Here is a 21489-nt window from a genome sequence, read left to right as displayed (position 1 = left end):
AAACACCTGGATGTCGGCGATGCGAGCGACGACGAGAAGGTAAACTGAACCTTATTACCTTAGACGACGAGCTAGAGTTGCCTAACATAAAAGGCTCGGGCGGCGCCGATGCCAAACACCTGGATGTCGGCGATGCGAGCGACGACGAGAAGGTAAACTGAACCTTATTACCTTAGACGACGAGCTAGAGTTGCCTAACATAAAAGGCTCGGGCGGCGCCGACGCCAAACACCTGGATGTCGGCGATGCGAGCGACGACGAGAAGGTAAACTGAACCTTATTACCTTAGACGACGAGCTAGAGTTGCCCAACTAAAAGGGCCGGGCGGCGCCGATGCCAAACACCTGGATGTCGGCGATGCGAGCGACGACGAGAAGGTAAACTGAACCTTATTACTTTAGACAACGGGCTAAAGTCACCCGACGGCAAAGGTTCGCCGGCTCCGATACCAAGGGCTCGCCAGATCCGACACCAACGGCTCGGGCGGCGCCGACGCCAAGCACCTGGATGTCAACGAGAAGGTACTGCCACAACCCTAGAATACCCTGATCATCATCAGGTCCACGCTGCAGCGCTGCCCTCTTCTATTTCTACAAGTAGAGGATTTTGCCTACACTTTCCACCACAGAACATAGAAAGAAGTTTCTATGTTTCCGCGCTGGCTCTTATCCCACCTGGGATTAAGTAACCCTGATTTTCGACTTTTCTAGAAGAATAGTAAGTATGATGCTATTAAACTTTGCCGCTACCACACGGCCCCATAGCCTAAAATACTAAATTATCGCTAAATAATCGTTACCCGGCAATGCTAGCGACAGCCGCTAACTCTGCCCATATATTGCCCCCACTCAGGCGCTGATCTGATACTGCTACCTACTTTTGGTCTCTACCACAGAATGTCGGTCAAATATGATACCAGGTAGGAGGTACCTAATACAGCACATAGGCAATAGCCAAATATTAATATTGTAACAGGATAACGCGGTTTGACGAGAATTAGCCGGGCATTTCTATAAATAGGAACTTTTTAATATCAATATTTAAATTATGTAGATTCTTCCTTTTCACATACGATTAAATTGTTTCACAATACATCCTACTAATATCAAACATGAATGTGATCACCGTTACCAAAGAATTAATAAATCTCTATGAACTAAACTAAACAGACAATAAATTCAGTCGTCATTAAAGTGGGTTACTAATTTCTGTAGGAATTAACCCGTAAATATTGACTCCGGTTAGTGTAACCAAAACAGAAACGTTCGTTTCGAGTGGTTTCAAGGAACCGTGATTCACGATGTTTTCGACGCCGGACCAAGACGAGGGCGGTTATTTTTATTTTCTTTTGAGAATAGAAGCGAGTCTATTAATTACAATGACGCACTCCACGCTTTGTGCGCAACTGAAACTGTAAGAGTAGGCGCACACCGTTTAGTTGGCCGATAGTTGTGCCCGATTTCAAATTGTATGAAGAATCGGCCAAATCGAATCAGCGTAGTGTGCGCACTCCCATACATGCCCATACTGATCAACTGCCCGACTAAACTATCGGCCGACGAAAAATCAACGGTGTGCGCCTACTCTAACAGCAGGCTCAGTAAGGAACATGTAATACTTCATTTTCCAAGTCTGGGGAATTGCAAAGAACATGAGTGCTTGAAGTTTTTCAAGTTTTTATCTTGTGTCTAATGCCTGTATTCACAAACGATGCTTGCTTAAGTGAAGCAGCAAATCTAACGCACAGCGTTGAATAGAGCTCTGTGATTGATTCGTGTGTCATAGTAATGTTTGTGATTAGCACTTATGCTTTTTTTTTGACTCGCCAACATCGCTCAAAGATAAGCTTTATTAATTTGTTTATTAATATAGAGCTTTCAAAGATACAGCTATTGAATTTTTTCGTAGAAAATTAACTATGTATTTAATTTTCCTTGATGAAATGTTGATAAAATTATACTAATAGCTATTGTGTGTTTATGAAATGAAAACGATGTAGGTAGTTTGTTTACTTTTATCAATTAACGTAAAATCTACTGCATTGTATCAAGTATTTCCTCGTAATAAAGCAGAAGCCTACTGTATTAAATTTCACCTTGTATCCGAATCTGAGGCGAAAAGGCGTAACATCAAACGTTACAACATCGTTTTATGACTAAATCGCGTTTTGGGATGTGCCCTTTAATTGATTGCGCAATTTAATTCGAGATTAAACACAAGGAAATTACTTCGAAATGAGCTCGATGTTGACAAGATAGATCGAAGTAAACATAGATGCTATAGATAATGTTTTGGTTTGAAGTTGTTTATTATTACAAAAGCAATTATTAATGGTCTTTCTAAAGAGTAGTAAGATTAATTTGATTTCGCACACGGAATTTTACAAATTATGTATTTCTTGTCTTGTGAAGTCATGATTTGGCAAGCAAAAGATTTTTCGCTAATGATTCACTTTATCGCCTATAAAAAGAAGTGAAAATAAACAAATGAGTCCGTGAAATAATGTACCTTTTATCCTAAATTACTGTTATTTCCCTGAATTGTCTGAAAGAGCTTCTAACGATAGCCCTAATCTATTTAAATTTGGTATTCCTTTTATTGTACTTATTTGCCAATTGGGTGTGGTGTGTAATTAATTAAGGGCCTACAATATCTTATTTATCACTACTCGTAGATAAATAAGAGATTGTAGGCCCTTATTAAGGCACTTATACACGTACCTTCTTCTGCTTCAACCACATCAACACGTGCAGATTGGCCAATGACAGATCGCGCGTACTGTCATGGGTCGCGCGACCTGTCATTGGCTTATGATCGCGCCGGGCGATCTGTGTGCCTACCATGAGTTTACGTTAGGTGTGCTCGCTAGCGACTGCGTAAAAAAATGACATTTAAATGTATGACATATTGTGCAGCGCCCCTAGCGGCTACTTTCAAGAAATAAAATCTTCATAGAATTGTTTGACGTATTCGCTAGCGAGCTCACCTAACGTAAACTCATGGTAGGCACACTGCACGCGTTGGTGTGGTTGAAGCTTTCTTCTTGATCTTTCTATCTATTGACTATCAACCGCATTTCCAGGACTTGTCGGCGGCGGACGCGGAAGGAGTATGGAGTCCGGACATCGAACAGAGCTTCCAAGAGGCGCTGGCGATCTACCCCCCCTGCGGCCGGCGCAAGATCATCCTCTCCGATGAGGGCAAGATGTACGGTGAGTCCGGACATGTTAGAGTACCCTTTAGCACTTCATTGTCGACCAAAGTCAACCCATTATTGGACAAAGTTTGGTTAATCCCATTCCCATTATGTATGTATGATGAGTCCGCCGAACATAATATGCAGTGAACCCTTTTGCACTTCATCATCAACCAAAGTCAACCCATTATTGGACAAAGTTTATTTTAATCCCAATAAACGGCAAAACTCATTGCTATCTATGTACGGTGAGTCCGGACTCCGGACATGCTAAAATACCCTCTAGCACTTCATCATCGACAAAAGTTACTCCGTTATTAGACGTAGCTTAGTTTAATCCCAATAAACAGCAAAGCTCAATACTGTCTATGTACGGTGAGTCCGGACATGCTACAGTACCCTTTAGCACTCAATCATCGACCAAAGTCAACCCATTATTGGACAAAGTTTGGTTGAATCCCTTTCCACGGCAAAGCTCACTGCTATCTATGTATGTACGGTGAGTCCGGACATGCATCCTTTAGCACTTTATCATCAGCCAACGTCACTCCATTTGGATTAATCCAAATCCACGGCAAACGGCACGTCACTGCACTGTATGATTGTTTATTTTTTCCGTTTCTGTTCATGCAGATGTACTGTGAGTCCGGACATGTTAGAGTACCCTTTAGCACTTTATCATCGACCAAAGTCAACCCATTATTGGACAAAGTTTGGTTTAATCCCATTCCATGGCAAAGCTCACTGCTCTTTATGAACAGCAAGTCCAGGCGTGCGCGGTACTTCATTTAAGCCCTTTAGTGCTTATCATCCAAACTCGAATCTGTTATTGGACAAAATTTGGACTGCTCTTCATGCAATGTATGCTTTACCCATTTGATAGCTTTTATATCATTGTCACTTAATTTTAGTCTCCACTAAAGAAGCATGAGCCCCTCCAATTGAGCAGAAGTAAATGAAGGATGAAACTTCTCTAAGCGCTAAAACAATTGACCCGTAATGAATTCAGCATATCACTTTCACCGCGCTCACGCGTGTAACCTCCCGAATCGAGGACCGCTTACTCCAACATTGCGTACATGTCAATTTTGTTGTATTATGAAGCGGTATCAAGGCCAATGAACAATGGCCGAGGCACGAGACAAAGCCATAGGTATTGATGCCGAGCCGACAAAGCGGTTTGCGCAATAGGATTCCGGGGAGACGTGAACCGACAATAATTATCTCGATCTGACCGAGTCCCGATTTCGTGGAAAGTACGTGTGCTTCACCCGTTCGCAAATATTAATTCAAAAGGTATTTAATCATATTATAACTTCATTTAACCGGGGCATCTACAGTTCTACACCATCAAGTCTGATTGTTGTGAGATTATTAATTTTGTCGTTGAATTTCTGCTGAGATGAGTTGCATACAATTAACACAAAGGATCTTTTGATGGCGTTAAACATCCGATTTTGACTTTAACAATTTAGAAAGCGAATTTTAAGTAGCTGATTAGTTAAAAACTCATCTAAGAGCCAGGAAGCGTCGGAGTTATTTTAATTATGGCGGTTATGATCTTGGGAAGTGTTAAACTCGATATAAACAAAAGCCCCTAAGAGCAGCGTGGAAAGCGAATTTTTTCACGTTACAGTGTTAAGGAAGCTCGTTAACGCGACGTGACGATTGCTACAAAAATAAACCTTTTGCCCTCGGTAAATTAACAGCTGGGGAAATCCTCAGCTTCTGTTATATATGACTTGTTTTCTAAGATATTGGTGGTGAAAATGAGAAATTTGAATTTTGAAAGATTATTGTACGATGATAAAATACTGTAGCAAATCCATTTCCAGGAATTTCGCCTGGATTTTTTTATCAAAAATCGGTAATATTCCGAGAAACTGTTTGGTTTTGTGTCACGAATTCAGGAGTGAATTGAACCTTTGTTTTAACGTCTCCATAGACCCAGTAGCTGAAGAGTTTAACTCAGACGACCTCGAAGTCTTGGATTCGATTCCTAAGTCAGACTGACATATTTGTATGTATATTTTGCTCCCTCGAACTTTGAGGACAATGCAAGCTTTCAACAGATTTTCAGAAAATAAAGAAGTATGACTGTACTTTGGTATGTCAATCCGCTAGTATGATATAGTAGCATCAGAAATCTGCCCTTGACCAAGTCATATCATTGAAAGCTCAAATGAAAACATTATACATACCATTAGGATCTAAACACTAAACACTAGCGAAGTCAACGATCAGTGCCGTAACGTAGTGTATTTTAATATCGTGGAAAACAATTGACGTCAGACAATTACTACTAAGGGCTAGGCGTTACAGCCGGACACCCATTACTCGGGGCACATTAAGCTCGCTTTTAATTAAAGGACTGCCCGTCCCACCAAATGGAATTACTAAACAAATTCGCCACAAGCGATGTGTCCACCTTAAGTGATTTAATAGACGGAAAGAAATGCCATGTTTTAATTGCTAAATCTTAACCGGATTCTGGACGAAATTAGAGGTACAGGTCGTTTTGGAGGGTTACTTGGATGCTGAGCATTTTTGTGCCATCGTGATTTAATTATCACAGCCCTTTACTGGGTGAATGCTGAAGAAAGCATCTCGTATGACATTTTAGAAATATATCCACCACGCGAACCACAAGCCACTGAAAACTATTGTCCTTTGTTTTTTTTACTTGCCTGAAGGATTAATGACTTAAAACTCAATGCACGTATCCATTGCTTATTTCCTTTTTGAAGCACAATTAAACTCCAAATCAATCACATTTAGCTGTCAATTGCTTATGGAGGGTGTGCTGATGCTCCATTATTCCCTTTATTGCGTGACACTTACATTGCCCAATAAAATGTAAAGGACCCTATATTTAGACGGTACACTATAATTGCGTCGCGCGTCGTGGACAATATATGGCGACATTACTCGCGGACGTGTCCCGCGGAGCTTAATCTAGCGACTGGAAGACACCCTCTGTCCTCTCATGTCCACTCACCCCTCTGTAGAGTCGACTTTCGTAGCTGTCTTTTATTTTCAGTCTTATTTTACTACGGAGTTGTCACTTCTTGACTTCTGACTTTGATCAGTAGGCTTGTACAGCCACAGGTTTTAATGTTATTGTTAATTACTGAGTAACACAACTGTATTTGTTGTAGCCCTATTAAAGAGGCGTGTAGAGATTGTAAATCGAGGGTGGAAATGCGAACAAATAATAGAGCTGTGTAATTCTTATAATGTTGACCTTAAAATATTTTTTGAAGTTCAAAACTCTTATTAGCATTTGGTATTAACGGTTGTAGGTTATTTGTTTCTTAAAAAGATGACTCAAAAGATAAACAAGTCTTGGCAAAATGATCAAATAAAAAGATATGAATAAAGTTTGAGAATTAATATCGACTGCATGAAGTTCAACTGAACTAAACAAAGTGGCAGTTTAAAAAAATAATTTCGTGTTTTCTTTCTATAAATAGATTCATCTAAATCTAGCTTACACCCTTGTCGTCCCGCTTTCTTCAGTGTATTATGGAACTCAAGAATGGTCGTATTTTTGTGTTCATTCACGTTTCCACAAGACGTAACTGGAAACGCTTCACAATAAGAGTAGAATCAGGAACTGGAAAGCGTTACTATTTTTCTTTATTCTGAGTTTCGACGTGCTCTAGGAGTAAGTGTCGTTACTTGCTTGATTCGCGGAAATAAACGCTTTCAAAAGGAATTACAGTTTGAAAGTTGTAAGACTTTCTTATCTCACTTCGCTTCAAGCTTTATAATGTAGGCTCTTCCACACACGTTTCCCGGTTTAGTAACTAACTGAAATGTGACTCGAAAATATAAAAAGAAAATGTACGTCGTATTCTTACGTTTACTTATGTCGAGCATTTATTCATGTTTCGTGAACAGAATCACTGGAGTTCTTACTTGGAATATCTCACTTCTATTCTCAACGGCTGGGTTTTGTTTTGTGAATGTAAAAAAGTTAATGTTTGCACTTAATTTCGCCATTGTAGACTATTGCAATCATGGTAACAGATAAAAATAAAAATCACTTGCACGCAACAGTATGTAAGACTGAGATAGAACACAAGATAGAGACAGACAAAAAGTTTCAACGTACAAACAAAAACAATCCGCAAAAGTCCGACACGTTCCAAAGCCGATCAAGCACTTCACAGAACTCCAGTACCCGAAGTTCCCTTATCATGTTACCTTGTTGTGCTTCTAATAGAGATCCCGATTGTTATAATTACTGTGACGGGAACTATTCCAATCAATCGCATCTTAACCTGTGATTAGGAGTCGGGACTTTGGGACTCGCGTAATAGTTGCATGTGGGAAGTTACTGGTGCGTTGCAGCGAACAAAGCCTTGCTGCTGCTACTCCTGTGGCGTGTTCGTGAGTTAAGACATTCAAAACCGCTCAATATCCTGGGAGTATGAAAGTTTCGTCGGCGCACGGCTTCACGTGGTCCGGGGGGGTGGGGGGGCTCGGGAGGGCTAAACTATGCGAAGAATGCGCAATTAGTGAGCGAGCGAGCGTGTAAGGGGCCCGGCCGCGCCGCTAGGCGGCGAACGCAGTAAGAAAATATAAAGAAGGGGCGGGCCACCACCCGTTGTTTAGCGCCCCGCCCGCCCTGGGCATAACTCCCGATTGTCTCCCAAGAAATCCTCCTTAGACCCGTCGCAACCCTTTCGTAGGATTCGCATCGCATAGCTCCTGTTTGGGTCAGCGTGAATTTCTTCCACGAATCCAGATACAAGTCAAATTCTAATGTTTCTTTTATTGGGCATGGTTCTTTGAACCGAAATTTATGCTCGACTTGAAATCTTTTTGCAACGTCTATTTTTAATCTTCTCTTTCATATCTTTTATTGCCTTAGAAAACCATGAGGTTTTCTGAACTTGAAATCATTATTTTGAGTTTAAATATCATCACTAAATGGTTTATTTCATCATAATGTAAACGCATAAATTCTAGCCGAAAAACAATCATGAGACCATCCGCAAGTAGGTACGGCGTTAATGTATTTCTGATGGATCTCCAATACCTTAGTTGATGAATAAATTACATAAGTAGTAATAAATCCGTTTTATTTATAGCTGAAAAGTATAATAAAAATATATACGCCCACATTACAACGTAAATAAAAAAAGACGTTCGAACAAGATATCAATGTCGAAGTGATTAAATAAATGAAAATGGTATTTTGAATGTAACTGAAGAAATTGTTTAATATTCATACGCGGCGCGCGCACGCACAATTTCATCTGAAGCGCGCGAGAGCGCTGGCAGTGGACCAAATTAACCAACTAACGAACTAATAAATAATGATCTCTTGTTCTTGTTTTTCTACTCTGTGTGGAATAGAAACGTCCCGAGTTGATCCCTCTGCACCGCTATTAATAGAGATGCATACGACGATTCGGGTGAAAGCACTCTTAATTCGCGTCCGATGTCACATGGAAGCCACGTTTATTCGGTGTGTTTATCCTCTAACTAATTCGGCCTAACAGTAATTTGTTAGAGTGGCCGCACTTACTAATTTTAGCTTAACACCCGCCGTGAAAAGTTTACGACGGTGCCATAATTTCGGAGCGATTTCAAGAATGTTTGCCTTAACAGTCTTCAAGAGTTTCTTTTGCGAGCTCGTAGTCGACTCTTTAATTTCGAGTTTAATGGCAGAATTAAGGTAGAATTATAATTTTTGGTTTTGAATTTGAGCTCTCATCTTCGGAAATAAGTAGGGATAAAACAAATGAAAAATATGAAGACTTGAAACCTAAAAGATGTTTTGTTATTCTTATTAATTAGGTACTTGGTCGAGAACAGTACAGATCACATAAAAATCTTTAATGATAAAGGGATACAAATAAATTCTAGTTCTTTTAATAAAAAGCATCCCGAGAAATCATGAATACTGTGTCCAACTTTACATCACAGTATTTTCCCTTTTCATTACAATAAAATCAACATTACTGCATGGAAAGTGACAAAACATCTTTCATTTTTTTTATGAAAAAGGATGTTAAAACGAACTACATACGAGGGCACATCAAACTAAATTCATTTTTTGTAAGAAAAATTTCAAATTCAAAATTTTCCCGCCCGACTCTACAAAGAGACTTTTAGGCATTGACCATCGACGGAACATTTTCAAATCTTTAACCGTCCTTTACCATAGCGAAATTCGAGCGAGCAGTAGCGTACGGATAGTTAGTCCATACGCGTCCGCCTCAACAAGCAAGCAAGGGTTAATTAAATTCGCACCAGCCGGCTCTCGTCGCCATCGCATTCCCCGAATTCAATGAGATTTCAATTTACTTTGGTCTGGTCTTCCTTTGCTGTCCGCAAATGAATACAGTCGAGTATTGGAGCGAATCAGCGCTCTAGTTTCTTTTAGGCTTCATGTACAACATGATACATTTTCTCTAGTCTCTACAGTGTATTTGACGGCTTGTGAAATGTTATTGGCTTTATTTTTTATGTTGAATGGAGTGGATCATTTGGTTCTAGATTATAAATCTTACACTTGCAGCTGCGATTTAAAATTAACAATGATGAGGATGTCCAATTTATTTACCACTCGAAATCAAAGGAAGATTTATTCTCAATTTAGCGTTCTTGTCGTTACCTACTTGTACCATTATTAGCTTCTGTATAATAGAAGTTTTTCAGTGACACCCATCTGTATTACAGTGTCGATCATAAAATTTACCCCAACAGTTTCAATTTTACTACAAACAATATCTCCCAAAACTTTTTAATAAACAAAACCACGGTTGAAAGCGCTCGAATTTCGGTTTCCAATGTTTATTTTCCGACTATCTATTAGGTAATGAAAATTGTTTAACAATGGCAGCTGGCACTGGGCGATCCACCCCGCATTCCGAACGAGCTGCAGTTTCAATCATTGAAAATAGCTATTCAAAATATTTTGAAAATTGTTTCATAACGGATCGGCGGGCGATGCGCCGAATCGCATTGTACGTGCGCTCTGATTCGGCATCCCAACTATTCCTCGGTTATGTCAATCGGCACATGATTCTCACCCCTTTTTACACTCGTGCAAGGGATGAACTGGGGCAACATTTTTGATATGTGACGTGCTAATAACTGTATTTTCTAACTTTATTTTTTCTACATGTTGTAAATTTTTCATTTAATTATGTTCTTACAAACTTTGTTATTAATTTAGTAAGAACTACTTCCAATAAATACTTTATTACTCCTACTGGAGTGTATGTTGACTAAAACAATTTTTTACTGTGGTGACCAATCTTCACTGGGCCCGCGTGGTAAATATGGTAAATATAAAATATGGTCTAAACCGAATTCGAATGCGTAACCACTCTGGTTTTTTAGCCCAGTAACACAAAGTACTAGGCTAGGTGGCCGTCAACTTTATTAATAAAATTTCCGTTTTGTTTATTGACTGGCATTCCGATCCTTTTCATATTATTTATTGCTCTGCTGGTATTTAAATTGTCAGCAAAATTGTTTAATGAAAACAGTTCATTTTTAATATTCGTCTGTATAGTTTGTATCTGACTTGATTAATTGAGCCATGTCAAAATATGGCGGGTTATAATAACTATCACTAGATTCTGATCTCAGTTAATATAACCCAGAAAATAACAGAAGAGGACCTCTGACTTGAAGTTCAAATCAGTTACAACTCTCGGAGTTTTAAAATACCTGTATATTGAAATTAACTCACGTTCCAATATTTTATACCTCCCCCCCTGAAATAGTTCGGAATTAACGGCATGTTAATTAAATTAACGTGTTATTATTATTTTCCAGGAAGGAACGAGCTTATAGCGAGGTATATAAAACTAAGGACAGGCAAGACCCGCACGAGGAAACAAGTCTCCTCGCACATACAGGTGCTAGCTAGGAGAAAACTAAGGGAAATACAGGCCAAACTCAAAGTGGTAAGTTTACAGCTGAAATATCATCTGCATATACCTACACTGCGCCTTTAGACACCCGGTAATTTTGTAAATTAAAAATTAAAATTGGCTGAAACAGTGATTAAATCGAAGATTTGTGTACTCTACTATTAATTACAGAACAAAAAGTTAGATTTCAATGTTCATAATCCAGCTTTACCTATTTGCAAAATTACATGTCACTACGGGCGCTGTGAAAATTTTATTATAACGTGGTACCGATACCGTGGAATCTACCACGTAGGCTATGATCATATTAAAATTTGCGCTTTTACGAGTATTACAGTCGATTCAATTTTCTGGGATTCGCTTGGCAAATAAAATTTCTTTTAAATGAATAACTGTCCGCAAAGAAGACACAATAGATAATAAATTAATTTGAGTCACATTCATACGGACTAGAAACAATTAAATTCGAAGTCATCATAATATTTTACATTAAAAGCTGTAACAGAATGAAAAATAATTTGTTTAATTTGAAGTATAATTTAATTGGAGTGTAATAAATTGCAGACATGATTTAACCAATACATAGTCAGTTTGTATGTGTCAATAAAATTTTCTACGACAGCACAGTCACAGACCTTGTAACGTTTCAGATGTTTTAAACTCGATCACGAAATGTTTTATTAGATACTGTAGCACTAAATGACGTATTTATTAAACATGGCCAATAAGTAGAGCTTGAATAAATGTTACTGGCATTGAAGTAGATTAGTGTGTAAATTAATAAGCCAGGTAGACATACTTGAGTCGACGTTGCCCGACCCTTCCCGTGATCCGGGGATGGCCAAGATTAATGTATAAAAGCTTATAGCCCACAATAAGTTTATTAATTTGGTTCCTTTCGCTTTTCAATATACGACGGTTGCTGAAATGAGCAGTAATTAAGAACTTATTTCTCAATATACTTTGGTTGTTTTTTACGGACGAACAGAATAATGAAAAAAATTATAGTTGTAAAATATTAAAAAGTTCGTTCTTCTTTAGCAATACTTTCTGTTATCTATCTTGTTTATGTTATTATGGACTCAATTAGGTATTCCCATTGCAAACGTTTAAAAAGGAAATGGCAATTCATTTGAAATACTTATCCCAGCACTTAAAGCTCCCTTAGAACGTGCGACAGTCGCAGACGAACCGAATACGCTAGCTATCTATATCTTCTACGGTAGATTTGATATTGTGCAGATGTTTATGTAAAATATTTAACTACTATCTATCACGCCATTTTTGTTGTGACTCAATTCGCGTAATCGATAGCATTTTATTGATAAACACATTGAGCTGCCTTTAAACCGTGATAGTAGTAGATATTTCTGTAGACTGTAGAGATTCTCTCCCCCGTATTCACAAACATTACTATGAGGTCTCACAGTGCGCGTGGACGCACAGGGTGACACACGAACCAATCACAGAGATCTATTCAACGCTGTGCGTTCAATTGCAAGCATCATTTGTGAATACGGGTGTAAGAGTCTGAAGTCTCAAAACAACTGAACATCTAAGATGATGAGCCTATGAACCGTGGGCGAACAAATACCTAGATACTACTAATTTGAGTGTAAACAAAAGAAATCTAAAAACAACTGAACATCCAGGACGGGGGGATGATGAAAGAGAAAGCCATGCAGTCGATGAGCACGCTGTCGAGCGCGCAGATAGTGGCGGGCCTGCCGCACCCGGCCTACCACCACACGGTACCGCACTTGCTAACACTAGGGCCACCTGGGTGCTTGGCTGGAGTCATACTACGATAAATCTTAAAGATATTACAGCTATCCTTAATCCTAAAGACCAATAACTGTAGCTCTCAGTAGCCACCGGCAATCTGCAGTTCTCAGCCAACTGCTACTAAAAATTTGGTCTCCAGTAATAAGTTGGGTGTCGGATAGGCTCTTTTCGTGTATCTTACGCAAAATTTTAACGTCTCCCTGTGAGAGATAGAGATGAATATGTTGAGAGAGATCGTTAGATGTATCGGTCTCTATCGGTCATGTTACATCTTGGAATAAGTGACAAAGATGAATAGGTCCTACAGAACTAAAATAAATTGGAAATATAAATTCAATGGACACTATAAAACTTGTATTTCCATTAGCCATTGAAGTAGAGTCGCTGGCGACAGCAATCAATTTCTTTTGGTAGACTGTTGGTTATGAAACAATGCCTATGTATTCTGGAAAATTGTAGAAAAATCGTGGACAATGTAGTGGAGAACCCAGCTAAGCACCTATAAATGGCCTTAGAATAAGCATGTCGTGTACGTTTGTCGCTTCTAAACTCGGCATGGCGCAGTGTTCAGATAACAGAAATGCTGCTTCACTCACAAACTTAAAAAACATTAAAACGAGACCGACACAAGTTGTCGCGAGCTAAATGTATTTGTTGTACTCTTCATTAGAAATTAGGGATCACTTACTAAAATACGTAGATTGTAATTGATTACACGTTAAAAAATAACAACTTCACACGCTTGAAGTGTGCCAAATTAACCGACGAGCAAATAACAATGTATTAAGCTTTAGTTTGTCTGTCCGTGTGTAATAAGACAACTTGTCAACTTCTTTTCTTGTTTTTTTTTTTCAGCAATTCTGGCAACCGGGTTTACAAGCTGGGACATCACAAGAGTAAGTATTTATGTTTTTTAACTAGCTTGTCTTATTTAGACGTGAAAAATAGTAACTTCAATACTTTCACTATGCGAGAAGGATTTATTTCCTTTTACAACACAACATCCTCGTACTTAAGTAGGTACATGCAGTAGGTACTAACTTATTTCATGAAAAAATGCATCAGAAACGGGACTAACCTATTTATTTATTTATATTAACCGGCAGACAGTGGTGACTGAATTTGTTGCAAAATGCAGCACTTGCCAAATGTTGGTCTCGAAGCGCTGGTAGGGTAAAAAGATGATGAGACATGTAGAGGCTCCTTAAGAGCAAAATGAAGATTTGTAAGAACTATTTATTAGTCTAAACAAATAAAGAAATTTTGACTTTGACTTTGAAAAATCCCAACTCTCATTCTACAACTCCTGTAGTACCTATCAAAGATTTATACGTGTTTCTTTTTTAAAAAGAGCCTAGATAGGCTGAACATGCTGCTAATAAATAGGTAACAAAACTGACAAAACAAACTCTTTCTTCCAGTGTCAAGCCGTTCCCCGGTGCAGGCTACAAAGGAGTCCCAGGAGTGGGAGGAGTGGGAGTACCTGGAGGGACTGACGTGGCGCCGCCACCTCCCTGGGAGGGACGCGCCATTGCTACCCACAAACTGAGGCTAGTCGAGTTCTCGGCGTTTGTGGAGCACCCGAGGGACCCTGACACGGTAAGTCTAAAGAACTGTAGAGTTCTTTCATCTGCTTCAGAAGCAGACAGGTCCATAACTACCTGAAAGCTCCCTGGCATCCAGGAACCGCCCGCTCGCTGGTCGTTCACTGGGCCTCGACCAACGTCGACTCACCCGGTGGGCTAGTACCGTGCCGAGGGCGGGACAGTGGTGCCAGGTAGAAGCCTCAGGTCAGTCCGTCGCCAAGTGAAGCCTCAACCACCGACTGGCAGTAACCAGCCGAGAAGAAGCACGGGCCATGAGCACCAACTCAACGCCCGTACCGGCTCAAGAGTCGATGCACTAGGATAGATAGAAGCAGACAGACTAGTCTCTAGGGACAGATGTGTTGGTCGCTTAAGTCATCATCATCGACTTTCCTATCTCTTAAATGTACCTATTACTTCTTTGCATAGCTTTCGTCAAATTAACTATAGAAAGATCGCCTGATACATCAGATTGATCCACCCTTTTACTTGTGAGCAGGAAAACACCTTCTCAAAATACCTCCTTAAACAGGTTGTAATGTAATAGTGCTTAAAAGCTAATCTCTCAATCATCTCTATGCTCTGAATTTGTATAGATTTTGACAGCAGCTCCAAAAAACTAGCCTAGAAACAGACAGAGGACATTTATCAAAATCGTTCGCTGCACAGACCCCCTGTAGTGCTTTAACATTGTCAAGCACCGTCCCATCGTGGCCATGACCCGCCAAGAATGATCGCGAAGTATGAAATAAGAGCCGTAGCGAATGCTGCATTACGACTGCCCGGGCCTTGAACTTTGGATGCCCTGATACACTTTACAGATCTGCCCCAATGGTAGATTCGAGACGACCTCTGCTATTTCGAGTCGGAAACGTGCATGTTCAGAATCTTTTATGACAGCCGTTGGTTATATTGAAGAAGCGATTGTCTATGAAGTTAATATTTGACTAACGTTTCAGTGCAAAAATCTACTTCAAATACTAATTCGGCAAAATCTAATTATGCCATATAATAGGAGAATGGAATGCAAATTGCAAAGTACTGTACCTAATATACACTCATACCCTATGTCTCTTTGCAACAGCTATTGCAAATATTGCCTTATTTATCAATCAAAATCAATCTGAAAGTTTGTGCTTATTGAAGTTATACTTGCTTATACTAATTAGAACTATTTATTTTCAGTATCCCCCGAGCGCAGCGCCGGCGCAGCATTTGTTCGTTCATATAGGTGGTACAGTCACATACGCGGATCCTTTACTAGAAGTGAGTATTTGAATTATTTGATGTAATAGCGACCAATATTACGTGAACCAATTATATCCTTCTGTAGCTGAGGGTTTAAGGAACATTAAGTCAATATTACTAAGGGTGGATTCAACCAAACAAGAGTAAATATTAATCTCAGAATACATCGTCAGTTAATATTCGACATTTTGACATATTTTCCATACTGAAACTGTTAATGTGCCTGTTATCCAGAAGTTATTCTCGGATAAAAGTTTGGTTGAATCGGGCCTAAGTAGAATAAGGTTTTCATGCTTAAATATCGCTGATGCAGTCTAGGAAAAAATATGTTGTGGAAACGCGTTTAAGAACATGCATGCGTTAAGTATATCCTTAGCACTTAATGTCTTCTCCAATTCATAAAGTAAATACATGTAATGATGTATTTTGTCCACAGTCCGTAGACGTCCAACAAATAAACGATAAGTTCCCGGAGAAGAAAGGAGGCCTCAAAGAACTATACGAGAAGGGCCCAAGAAACGCGTTCTTCCTCGTCAAGTTCTGGGCGGACCTCAACACAAGCAATCTGGACGACCCCGGTGCCTTTTATGGGGTTACTAGTGTGTAAGTCACTTTATTTATTGACATAATCATCATCAGGTCATATAATTTCCACTGCACGAGCGCGTCTGAGAAAGCAAAGCTAAATTATAACGAATATCTAGCCAAACCCTTAACTTGTGTGACTTGCTAGTGTAGGCCAAATGTCCAGGCCATGGCCAGAAGCAAAGCAAAGTAACGTCTGACTCCAGGGTAGGTACAGGCTAACCCCAACTGTGAAGTTTTGTGGCCACCCGACCACCCCTATTTGAGGTCTCTCATTCGCTATAGAAAACCCTGTTCCTAAGTCATCAAAATAATGGTCAAACGAAGGAGTACTTTTAATTATTCAGTATTCTAACTCCCATTAACTGGAACAGCAGCGTACTACTCATTAAAAGTAGGTAATAAAATCTAGCGTGCATTAATGATCGAATTACAAGACATTGGCTATCTTCATTTAGTGCTAATTGGTCATTTAATGGCGCTATAAACGCGATCAGTTCGTTTGATTTAACTATTGTTTAATCGTAAAGACTTCAATGGAACAGGGACCGCCACTTGTAAGGGCTGTTAACGTTTATTTTTCTTACTCCTAAGATCCAAAAAAACGAGTAACTATTAGTTGTTTGCCGATAGAAAGTCAATTTCAAAATGCGAGTTCATATTACTAAATACATAAGTTTTATCCATAGAGATATACCAACTAATGCGCTGAGTTCGAAACTCGTGTCGCATTAGAAATTCACACACACAAAGTGCTTAATCAAAATATATTATGTGCTCATTATCCACTGCGGTATCAGTACTCAACGTTCGAATAATATTTAGTACCACGCAAGCAATGTAAGCTGTTTACATTATAACGTCGCTGCTGTCATCATCGCTTTCACGAGCAATGTGTTCTGTTTTTGGGCATATTGCTGCGACACCGGCCCCGCCCCCTTGTCACAACTCCCTTTAGTTTCTGTGATCTGTGAATAAATCTAATTTATTACTCCAACCTTTCCAGATACGAAAGCAACGAGAACATGACGATAACGTGCAGCACCAAAGTGTGTTCGTTCGGGAAACAAGTAGTGGAGAAGGTGGAGACGGAATATGCTCGGTTCGAGAGCGGGCGATTCGTGTACCGCATCCACCGGTCGCCGATGTGCGAGTACATGGTCAACTTCATACACAAGCTCAAGCACCTGCCCGAGAAGTACATGATGAATAGTGTGCTCGAAAACTTCACTATACTACAGGTTGGTACCGATTTGGCTGCTCAATTTTGTGACAGTTACGTTTTTATGGTGGTTGATTGATTTGGCGCATCACTTGAGAGGAGAATACGGCTACTTTACGCCACAGGCAAAGGGTTTCTCATGTCCGTTTTCACCACCAATCCCTATTTTTAAGTGACCCTGGTAACACATATATCGATACCTCTGGGCTCAAAGGTCGTAAAGGACAAAGTACGACTTTTCAGGAGAAGCAAAAAACGAATTTTTATTTTTTTATTCGACAGTAACTTTTTTGTTTTTCGAGCTATTAAAATATGACCTAAGAAGAAAGTGCTTAGAATTCACAGCATTTTCCGAAGAGGTATTGAAAAATTGGACTAGAGCTGTATTTACTGAGATAGATTTCCTTTACGCCCTCGAAATTACATTTAAAAGACCTTTACGCCCCTCAAATATTCGTCCTAGGCAAGTTGCTCAGGACGTAAGTCTATTTTTATTTTACAAAACTACAAAACCAAGGTAATAAATGACAATTTACATAGTTTTATAGGTTTTCATAGGTCGTAAACGGAACATCCAGGTAAGGTATTATGCAAGGAAAAATTGATAATTTAGCTTAAATATTTAATGTTTTATGGTATTTGATATGTAATATACCATTTCTTCACATATTTAAATGAATTATGTTTGTTTTTAATGAAATAAAATGATTTTTCGTAGCTTCATAATTTAATGCACACAATTTTAGAAACTATTTAAGCAGAAGTTTTGATATCTTCGAACTAGAAGATACCATTTCCGATATAAGAGCGAATTTAGAAAATAAATATTATGACGCTTTTAAATAAAACTTCTTAAATGTCTACTTTTTACGAAAAGCCGAAACCAATTTGATTTTATTTATTTATTTCATCATTATTAATTTTTCGAAAAACTACAAATGGCGGACTTAATTCCATAGGGCAGTCTGTCAACCAGTTGACCTTATGATAATGCAGATAGGATAGAATTATTAAGGACAAAGGAAAACCAAACTAGTTATTCTAAATTCTAAATAGATTAAACATTATTATTCATAGTAGCTAGAAATTATGTTATTGTACTTGGTACAAAAGTAGAAAGGTTAAGTAAGTAAGATTACAAGTAGGAAGTTTTTCATTCCAGTAAAGTACATCCACTTACTTTACTCCTACATAATACCGTTTTTAAAAGCCAATTATTTTGTAGTATAAAAATATAACTTCGAAAAAAAGTGCATTCACGCTTTTTAGTAGATTGAAGTCTCAACTGACACTATGTTTCCCATGTTGTGTAAATATTTTTCCTGCTAGTTATATTTTATTAGCTGATCCAAATAACTTTAGAAACTATACTTATTTATTATAATTATTACAGTCAAAACTCAAAAGTGGTTTTGACCGAGGGCGTTAGTCAAAATTACTAGGAAATCATTAAAAACAATTGTAAAATGTAGCATTTTTGTGATTTGTGCAATGTGCATACAAAATAATGACACCTTACGGCCGGTTCACACATGTCTCCGTTTTACTGTTCCGTTTTATGTTATTGTACTTGACGAAAAAAAAACGTACACGATAAAACGAAACAGTAAAACGGAGACATGCGTGAACCGGCCGTTGAGGTACTACAGTAAGGTGACTTTTTTTTTCATAATATTCTTAACAAATGTAACTTTTTCATTTTTTCAATTTTTATGATGACTATCCTACCTTAATTAGGTAATACGTTATTTTATAGCATGTTTTCATTTTCTTAAATCATCTTTTAAAATTATCTTTTTCCCTGACAAATACCTAGTTTCTTCAAATATGAGAAATAATAAAAAGCAACATTACTTTACCCGATGTGGGTAGATGTCATCATTTTATATGTACAAATCACATAAATGTTACACTCTAAAATAGTTTTATTACATATTTTTGATGATTTTTTATTTCTTTCGTTTGTTCCAAACGCACATACTTAAATACAATAAGAAACATCTAATAAATTTACCTTTTCAGTTATTTTAATATCCTCTCTTTGTAGATTTTTAAAATATTTGTTTAGATAATCTAAGGGCGTAAAGGACAAATTATTTAGACTTTGGTATGAAATGTTAGGTTATACGCCCAAAAATGTGTGTTTACTTGTTCTTTACTACCATAGTAACTGTACTAAAAAATCAAATGTTATTTACATCCCAATTTTCACGATGAATTCTGTTTAGCTTATCAAAAATGATGGGTCGTAAAGGCACTTTTTTTGGGATTTTCGACAAACTAAATATACAGATCGATAGAGAATGAAATTCTGAGTAAAACTGTATAAATAACTCATTTTCGGTATTTTGTCCTTTACGACCTTTGAGCCCAGAGGTATCGATATATGGAATTTTGATTTCATAGGGGTCACTTAAAAATTAGGGATTGATGGTGAAAACGGGCATCAATCCCTTATCATATCCGTCTAGTTAAGTATTCACAGAAAAAAATATTTATGGACTACGGCGTCTAGCCATGTAAAATTGATCATAAAGCTCTGCAGTCTACATCACATGTTATGTTTTTCTCTTTTTTTCGCCATAAAACACCACCAGTCAATTGACAAACTTCTCATAACGCGATACTGTAACTTCAGCCTTCTGTCTATTGCTGAAGACTGCGTTAAATAGAATCCGTTGCGTAGTTTAAAAGATCTAAGCGTACAGAAAGCTGGAGCAACTTTATTTTATAGAAAGATTATTTTCAGTTTCAGTTCATCGTTATTAACAAATCCATTTTCTCTTCCCCAGGTGGTATCAAATAGAGACACACAAGAGACATTACTGTGCGCGGCATTTGTGTTCGAAGTGTCAAACAGTGAGCATGGCGCACAGCACCATATCTACCGGCTCGTCAAAGACTGAAGCGTCCGAACGCGTGCGCATATGAGTTAAGTGTACTAGAGCAGTCATGCCGAACGGTGCGCCTGAGTCGGTCACGTGGGTAGCTGAAGGCGACACGACATAGAGCGCGCATTTGCAAATCCATTAGGCTTCTTGTACATGCCAAGTAATTTCACCGTATCTGCCCACAAGACAAGAATTTCGTCGGACCTAGCTACGAAAAGTCACACAGTGCGCGTACACCGCGCGTCGTATCTAGCGAAGACAAAAATTACATCTTGGTCAGTGCCGGAGTAATATACCTACACGGTTTGTGTGTAGAAACGACACAATTTCCTGCGTAGGCCTGGCGACTTTTCTTAGCGTGTACAAGCGGCCTTAGGTGTCCAATGTTAAGCTCAAAAATCTTGTGACATTTGGTGACCTCAGAGCTATAATGAACTAACTGACATTTCAATGGGACATAATAGAAGCTGACTTGTGACGAAACAGGTGACAAAGATGACAATTTTATTTATATCATTGTGGCTTATCCACGCCATTTATGGTGTTATAAGTTGTTAGCCCAAAAATATAATAAAAAAGGGCACTTTCAAAATACTCAAGGCATGTCTCTTTATTGTTAGACATAGCTGAATCAAAAACCTGTATGATTTCAATGTTGATTGGGAATTAACAAAACAATTAAAAAAAACAATATGTACTTTCTATGTCATGATGTCTTTACCTACTAACTAAAACAGTTGCAATACGCGTAATTCCAGGCAATCACTCGATTTGGAATGTCTGTTCTGTACGTAGTACATAAATACAATGCTCATCGAAGAAAAAATGCTTTTACATGAATGTGTTATCTAAATTCAGTGCTATTCTGTCACCAGTAAAGATGGTATTTCAAGAGTTCATAACAATCCAAAAATATCGGTAGATACGAGTGATGTGGTTTTATGTAGTTATTGTCAAGTCGTTTCATCGGTGACAGTTACTTATGTTTGTTCGTTGGCTGTATTAGATCTAAAAATAACAACCGGTAATTATTCTTAGCCATGAGGCGTTTCAAATTCTTGCCATTCCCTTTTTC

At 38.5% G+C, this 21489-nt stretch overlaps 1 protein-coding gene across 2 annotated transcripts in view; it reads left to right on the top strand.

The window, feature by feature from the left end:
• The window catches only part of scalloped (TEA domain transcription factor 1 homolog scalloped), an 84539-nt gene extending 63566 nt beyond the window's left edge, over positions 1–20973 (top strand). For both annotated transcript variants that reach the window (XM_028301651.1, XM_028301650.1), the window contains 8 exons: positions 3083–3212; positions 11000–11130; positions 13738–13778; positions 14304–14481; positions 15654–15734; positions 16153–16319; positions 17308–17542; positions 20316–20973. In XM_028301651.1, the coding sequence (XP_028157452.1) occupies positions 3083–3212; positions 11000–11130; positions 13738–13778; positions 14304–14481; positions 15654–15734; positions 16153–16319; positions 17308–17542; positions 20316–20429 (1077 nt within the window). In that variant the 3' untranslated portion in view covers positions 20430–20973. The remainder of the gene's footprint in view (positions 1–3082; positions 3213–10999; positions 11131–13737; positions 13779–14303; positions 14482–15653; positions 15735–16152; positions 16320–17307; positions 17543–20315) is intronic.
• Positions 20974–21489: the final 516 nt, after the last annotated feature.

Source organism: Ostrinia furnacalis, unplaced genomic scaffold (genome assembly GCF_004193835.3).
Source record: "Ostrinia furnacalis isolate ACB-3 unplaced genomic scaffold, ASM419383v2 OfSCF0963, whole genome shotgun sequence".
Lineage (NCBI taxonomy): Eukaryota > Metazoa > Arthropoda > Insecta > Lepidoptera > Crambidae > Ostrinia > Ostrinia furnacalis.
This window is presented reverse-complemented; position numbering and strand designations above follow the sequence as displayed.